This window comes from Capricornis sumatraensis, chromosome 20 (assembly GCF_032405125.1).
Source record: "Capricornis sumatraensis isolate serow.1 chromosome 20, serow.2, whole genome shotgun sequence".
NCBI classification, from domain to species: Eukaryota; Metazoa; Chordata; class Mammalia; order Artiodactyla; family Bovidae; genus Capricornis; species Capricornis sumatraensis.
This window is the reverse complement of record NC_091088.1, coordinates 56,681,388-56,686,138: the sequence shown is the minus strand read 5'-3', so window position 1 is coordinate 56,686,138 and position 4,751 is coordinate 56,681,388. Positions and strand designations below refer to the sequence as shown.

Genomic DNA, 4,751 nt, shown 5'->3' with positions numbered 1-4,751 from the left:
CAGGTGGGTTCTTTACCACTAGAGCCACCCGAGAAGCGATGTGTAAGTAAATCACTTCGCGGTACAGCAGTAACTAACACACGATTGTAAACCAACTTTACTTCAATTAAAAAAGAAAAAAGGCAACAACAACAACAAAAAACACTGCCTGATATCACTTGTGAAATTCTAAAAATAGCTGAACTTGTAGAAACAGAGATTCAAAAAGGGGTTGCCAGGGGCTAGGGTTGGAGGAAATAGGGAAAACTTGGTAAAAGAATACAAACTTTCATTTATACGATGAATAGGGTCTGAGGATCTAATGTATAATATATTGACTATTGCTGATAATACTGTATTGCATAATTGCAGTTTGCTAAGAAAATAGAGGGGCTTCGCAGGCGGTGCTAGTGGTAAAGAACCCATCTGCCAAAACAAGAGACATAAGACACAGCTTTCATCCCTGGGTCGGGAAGGACCGCTGGAGGAGGGCATGGCAACCCACTCCAGTATTCTTGCCTTGAGAATCCCATAGACAAAGGAGCCTGGCAGGCTATGGTCCATAGAATCTCAAAGACTTGGACACGACTGAAGCAACTTAGCATGTATGCACACAAGAGAGTAGAGCTTGTGTTCTCACCAGAAAAAGAAAAAAAGGTACATATGTAAGGTGGTAAATAAATGTGTTAGTTAATACAATGGTAGGAGTCCTTTTACGATATATATGTATATCAAATCTTCATGTTGTACACTTTAAATATATTGCAGTTTTGTCAGTTACATCTCACTAAAACTGGAAAAAAAAAGTGACCTTGCAGCATGAGTTTAGCTGGCTCAAAACATATCTCACCCATGTCCCACACACCCTTTGTATATAAGTCCATTTTAATAAATTTTTTGCATCAAAAGAAAAAAGAAACCCTAGCAGACACTAACGCAATATCTGACACATACCAAATAGACTGTATTTAAAAATCACCCTGTTAAAGTAAAAATAAAAAAATTTTTTTAATAAAGAAATAAATAAAATTCACCCTGAAAGCTGCAGTTTGAATTCATTAAGTCTTCATTTTACTGTCTTTAATGGAAACAAGTCTTTATTAAGTCACTTTTAATATCAGAAAAATGAAACTCTTAAAATTCTCTTTATAATAAATTGATAACCATGCTATGTCTATCTCTTTTTAATATTTAAATATATATTTATTTGGCTGCCTCAGGTCTTCCCTGGTGTTGTTGTTCGGTCGCCCCAGTCATGTCTGACTCTTTGCGACCTCATGGACTGCTGCATGCCAGACCTCTCTGCCCCTCACCATCTCCCAAAGTTTGCCCAAGTTCATGTCCATTGCATCAGTGATGGCTCAGCGGTAAAGAGCCACTGAGTGGCTTCCCCTATGGCTCAGTGGTAAAGAATCTGCCAGCTGCCAATGCAGGAGACGTGCGTTCTATCCCTGGATCAGGAAGGTCCCCTGGAGAAGGAAACGGCAACCCACTCCAGTGTCCTTGCCTGGGGAATCCCATGGACAGCGAGCCTGGCAGGCTACAGTCCATGTGTCCAGCGTTGGACACGACTGAAGCAACTTAGCAGCACGCACCCTCCAGTCTTAGTTGTGGCACACAAGCTCCAGAGCTCGCGGGCAATAGTTGTGGCATGTGGGCTTAGTTGCTTCCTGGCCTGTGGGAATCTTAGTTCCCCCACCAGGGATTGAACCCATGTCCCCTGCATTGCTAGATGGATTCTTAACCACTGGACCAGGGAAGTCCCTTTTTTAAAAATTATATTTCCTTTTTAAAAAATATTTATTTGGCTGCATCAGGCCTTAGTTGTGGCCAGTGGAATCTATTTCCCTGAGCAAGGGTTGAACCCAGGCTCTGCTTTGGGAGCACAGGGTCTTAGCCACTGGACCACCAGGAAGTCCTTGGCCATCTTAAGTCCAAGGCCCTTTACCATTAAATGTGTGGTTTTAAACTTTACTCAAATTGAATCCATAATCCCTATGGCTTCCCTGCAAGGCCTTCGTTTTAAATACTGATCTGGCTGCACCGGGTTTAGCTGCAGCACGCGAGATTCTCAATTTTCGCTGTGGCTTGTGGGATCTTCAGTAGCAACATGTGAACTCTTAGTTACGGCAAGTGGGATCCAGTTCCCCGACCAGGAATCAAAGCCAGGCCTCTGAATTGTGAACACAGTGTCGCAGCCATTGGACGGCCAGGGAGGTCCCAAGCCTTAATTTTAAAGGGGAGGAAATGGAGGCCCAGAAAATGGAGGAGATTTGGCCAGGATCTCAGTCAATGGCTGAACCCAAGCTAGAAAACTAATGCTCCCAGGAGGAAAAGGGGAGCGTTTGGGTTCCTCCAGCACGCTGGCCATGATTCTGTCACTTTGCCAGTGATCCTCCTCCCGGAGCACCCTTCACAGCGAGCACTGCACATTGCCTGCCCCTCCCCTCTAGCTGCCACCCCTCTTCAGCTCTTTCACAACCCCACAACCCTCAAGGCCCACAAGACAAGGCAGAGATGGAACTCTGTAACTTTATTTGGCTCTGTGAAAAGGGAGGGGTGTTGGTCTGGTCCAGCTAGATCCTCAGCCTTTGAAGGCAAAGAGGAGGCCTAAGAGGATGCCCCAAGAAGGACTCCGACAAGGGGTCCCTGCACCAGTAAACAGGGCCTTCTCTACGATGTTGACGACCTCAGTCACTCTGATGCTCCCAATATGGTGAAAATGGGCTAAAACACTGGTATGTTCACGAGCACAGCCCATGAGGAGGAAGGTGGTATTGAGAAACCCTGCAAGGAAGAGAGAGGGCAGTCAGGGACACTTTCAAAAAGCAAGTGCCCTGCCCCTCCTTCCAGACACACCTCACCAACCAGGACACCTGCTCGCCCCTCAAAGACCCGGAATCAGGCACCTTCCCCTGTTCCCCCTGGAATTCTGTGCCACGACCCCAGCACCTCTCCAAGCCCCACCCGCCTCCCTCAGGGATGGAGAGGCAGTAGGCATGGAGCAGACATCTGAGAAAGTCTGTGTCCTCTCACCTGCCTGGAATTTCACTGTGGAACTGTAACACTTAGTAGCGTCTCTGGGGCAAGACTCACTGGAGACAAAATTTGGGAGGCAGCTCTTAGAGTGCTCGCCCACACAAGTCGGGCAACTGTGGGAAGAAGATGTTAAAGTCTGGGGAGTCCTGGCCTTGAGGTCCAATATAGCATCCATGTTGGTGAGGTTATTGCAGAGATAGGTCCGGCAGACCCGGCTATAGGAGGCGATGGACAATCCAGGTGGCGGAACCAGGTAGGAGACTTGCGGGGGGTAAGATGAGGCTGGGCTGCAGCCTTTAAAACCCAGGATTCCCCTTCTGGTCCCTGCGGAGCAGAAGATTGGAGAGCTCTGATCAGTGTCATTGGCCACACCCAGTCCAACCTCCCACCCCCACTCCACCCCACCCCACCCTGCCCTTGCTGCTCACTCTGCCTCACCACCAGCTTTGCGTCTCCCCTACTGTCCACTCGCTGCTCAGATCCCCCAGGTTTTATCTGCCTCTCCTCACCCCTCTCTCCACAGGAGGAGCCCCTCTGCTCCTCTCTCCCGTGTGTCCCAAACTTGTCTTCTCTCCCACCTCCATTCTGCCCTCTTATCCAGCCCACAGCACAACCAGCTGGGTCCTGCCCCTCTCCTGCTGGTGTCTGGAAGTTGTTCCCCAAAATACCAAGGGGTAAATATCTGGAACTGAAGTCCAGAGTTGCTGGGTGCTGGGAAGGGAGGTACAGGTCAGAAGAGCAAGCCAAAACAATGTAGCAATGTCACCCCCGCCCACCTGCCTCGATGAACACCAGCGTCTCCTCACAGCCCTCATTCAGTTTACACACCATGCTCCTCAACAGAAACCATTGCCACCTATGGAGACCTACAGCTCTGAAGAGTGAAGATGTCGCTTCATAGCACAGAAGAGCTTCAGCCCCTAAAGAGAGAATCTTTATCTGGTCAACTGCTCCTCGCATTGCTTTCTCAACCCTTGAGCTGCCCATCAAGAGCTCAGCCGCCACAGATCTTGTCCCCCAAGGGACCCAGATAGTCAGGTTTCCCTCCCCCAGTGGCAGGAATCCAGGCCCCTATCCTCCCCAGCCAAGAGGGTCCCAAAGCATCCAGCCCCACAGGACATACAAGGCAGAGAGGAAATGGCCCCCAGGAGACAGAGCAGTTGCATGGGGCTGAGATGCTGGGGCCCCATGGTCCTGTGTTTGGGTCCTGGATTCTGGAACCAATTTCAATCTAGGTCTCAAACTCCGTTCTTGTTGGCCTCTAGATCACTGTTTCTGAAGCAGAAAGTTGATGATCAGTTCCTGTGACATAGGCTCCCTGAAACCTTCAGGGACACAGGTCTTCATCTCCATGGTCTTTCCTCCAGCCTAACCTGAACTCACTCCATGAGCTTCTCAAATCCTGACTCTCACTCTCCCGCTTAGTTTCTGCTGTTGGAAATGGTGCTGAGCAGAGAAAGCTGGCTTATTCAAAGGATCACTATTTATACAGGCTGTTCTCCATCCAGAGACAATGAGATCAGAACAACAAATGTGTGAAAGTCAACTGATGTATTACTAAGTAACCCCTGACTTAAAAAAAGAAATGAGAAAGTATTTAGTACTGAATAATAGCAAACATGCTACATGTCACACACACACACACACACACACACACAGGTGCATGTAAAATCTGATGAAAACTGAACAAGGTCTGTAATTTAGTTAAAAGTGGTGTTGTTGTTGTTTAGTCA

The 4,751-nt window shown here is 48.0% G+C and overlaps 1 protein-coding gene across 1 annotated transcript; it reads right to left on the bottom strand.

Annotated features, from left to right (window-relative positions):
* Positions 1-2,563: 2,563 nt before the first annotated feature.
* Positions 2,564-4,208, bottom strand: LYPD4 (LY6/PLAUR domain containing 4). Its single transcript, XM_068993254.1, has 4 exons — positions 4,142-4,208; positions 3,795-3,938; positions 3,016-3,342; positions 2,564-2,766 (listed from the first exon to the last, which is right to left on the bottom strand). The coding sequence occupies exons 1-4, from the start codon at positions 4,206-4,208 to the stop codon at positions 2,564-2,566; spliced, it is 741 nt and encodes a 246-aa protein (XP_068849355.1).
* Positions 4,209-4,751: the final 543 nt, after the last annotated feature.